The following is a 2,203-nucleotide window of genomic DNA, read 5'->3' as shown; positions in this document are numbered from 1 at the left end:
ATCTAGACAGATAAGTTACAACTCCTTCCCCGGCACGCCCCTTAATTACAAAAGTATGCAAACAATCTTGATCTAAATGGGAAGCCAGTGGCTCTCCCTGGGACAGGGCATACCTGAAATTCCCGGGTGGATGTGCGCCTGGACCCCTGCGCCTCTCTTTTAGGACTAAAGGGGAAGGATGAGGGGGGAGGAAGGGGTAGGGGCCCACCTCAGGAGCAAGTGGGGGGGACAATGGAGCCGCCCCAGGGACCAGGAACGTGCTGGTGTGTGGCCAGCCCCTGGGAAGCTCAGTGGCGAGGGGCCTAAACTGAGGACTGCAGAGAGGGCCGGGGGCCGGCGCCCCTCGGGAGCCGGGAGGTGGCTGTCCAGACGGGGGAGGGGTGGGTCAGCGTTGCTTCCCCCACCTAAGGCCTTGGGACTGATGGCAGCCGCTGGGAGAGGCCGAGGCATGATTGTTTTAGGGCCGCAGAGAAAGGGGCCCCCGCCTGACATAGTGCACAAACCCTGTCTGGTTCTCGGAGGATGATTCCCAGTCACAACCAGCCCCTCCGCCTGGAGATGCTGCTGTCACACAGCAGGGGGCTGAGGCACATTGGTGGGGGGTGGGTGGGGGGGTCCAGAGGGACAAGGTGAACCGAGGAAGGGGACCCACCACCGCCCCGTGACCGGGCATCTGCTTCTCGGGAGAGAAAGAAAGGCGTGGGGGTGAGGCCTCGCGGCCTGGGCTCTGGGCCAGGCAGGAGAGGATGCGGCCGAAGCCAGGCCTCCCCCTGCAGCGCCGCATCTCAGGGGCCTGCCTGGGAAGTACCATCCTTTGTTGAAGGCGCCGGGTCCAGAGCCGAGTCCAGGTCTGCGGGTGGCTGCCCAAGGGGGAAACCAAGGGACTGGTGCGTTCCAGAGGTGGGGGCTGAGAGATTGTCAAAGCCTGGCTGAGAGCTGGTCGACAGGGATTCTGGGCTGGTCCCACAGCCCTCCCAGGAGTGGTCCCCAACATCCCCGAGCACCCCTGGCCTGACTCTGGTCTTGGGGGTCCCCAGGGGAAAGGGCACCACAACTTCAGGCAGCGTAATTCGTCTGACGTTAAGCACGGGGAAGAGAGGTAGCTGCGGAACCATGAGCCACCTGCTACCTCCCCCCACCCCCACTTTGGGATGCAGCCAGATCCTGGGCCAGACAGAGGGCAGGAGGAGACGGGGCGCTGGAGGCCGGGCGGGCAGGTGGTCAGTGCATCTTGCCCAGCTGGATCTTCTTCCAGGCCTCCGAGGCTGTGAAGATACACGAGTCCAGAATGCCAGCTACCGTGAAGGTCCCGCCGATGATGGCACAGATCTGAAAGCGGGGGAGGTCAGAGGTCAGCGCTGCAGGGAGTGCCGGGCCAGTCCCCGTCCACATCACAAGGCAATGAGCTCAGCAAGCACAGTCGCTCTGCCCCATTACACCCTCCCCACGGCAATCAGCGGGGTCTGGAACACACTCAGGGTTCCAAAAGCCCACCTGTTGGATGATGAAGTTAATACTAATAATGAAAGTGATCAGCGGCAGCTCCTTAAATTCCCATGTTAACCTTCTGAGTGAGGAAGGGGATTAGTGGACCCATTTCACAGGCGAGGAAACTGAGGCTTAGTTAGGTAACTGCGCTGTGACTTGAACTCAGGTATGGCTGGACCCTGGAGCCTGTGGTCTTCTCTCATTGATCAGCGATTTACAATCCCACTTGCAGATGAAGGAAAGGAGGTTTGGAAAAGTGGCAGCACTGGCCCAAGGTCACACAGCCAGCAAGTGGCAATCCTGGGACCTGAACCTGTGTCTGACAGGTCCGGGTGCAACGCTGCCTGTGACTGAGACCTGGGGTGGGCTGCAGAGGCAGCAGTGCCCTGGATGGACCGCAGCGAGAAACACATCTCTCTCTCTCACAAGCTTGCACGCGACCAGTGGGATGGGTAGTCATCAAATAATCATAACGATAAATGCAAAATTATAACCAAGGCCCCGTGCAACAGAGGAGGGGGCCCGTGGTGCTACCAGAAAGCTCCTATTCGGCGGAGTGGCTCGGGGCACTATTACTTTGGGAACTGGTTAGTTCTTCGTGATGCTGTCCCTTGGGAAGGAAGGATACTGTGTACCATACCCAGACCTCACCGCACAGTAGTCGGAGTTGCTTTCTCTTTAGGGGTTACAAAAAATCTCATTTTCCGAAGTTCCT

The 2,203-nt window shown here is 59.4% G+C and overlaps 1 protein-coding gene across 1 annotated transcript in view; it reads right to left on the bottom strand.

Moving 5' to 3' along the window:
• Positions 1 to 827: 827 nt before the first annotated feature.
• Positions 828 to 2,203, bottom strand: part of ERGIC1 (endoplasmic reticulum-golgi intermediate compartment 1) — a gene marked incomplete at its 5' end in the record, with an annotated part of 14,245 nt that continues 12,869 nt past the window's right edge. The window contains one exon of the mRNA XM_006097713.3: positions 828 to 1,329. Coding sequence (XP_006097775.1) covers positions 1,222 to 1,329 — 108 coding nt within the window. The remainder of the gene's footprint in view (positions 1,330 to 2,203) is intronic.

Source organism: Myotis lucifugus, unplaced genomic scaffold, assembly GCF_000147115.1.
Source record: "Myotis lucifugus unplaced genomic scaffold, Myoluc2.0 scaffold_208, whole genome shotgun sequence".
Lineage (NCBI taxonomy): Eukaryota > Metazoa > Chordata > Mammalia > Chiroptera > Vespertilionidae > Myotis > Myotis lucifugus.
This window is presented reverse-complemented; position numbering and strand designations above follow the sequence as displayed.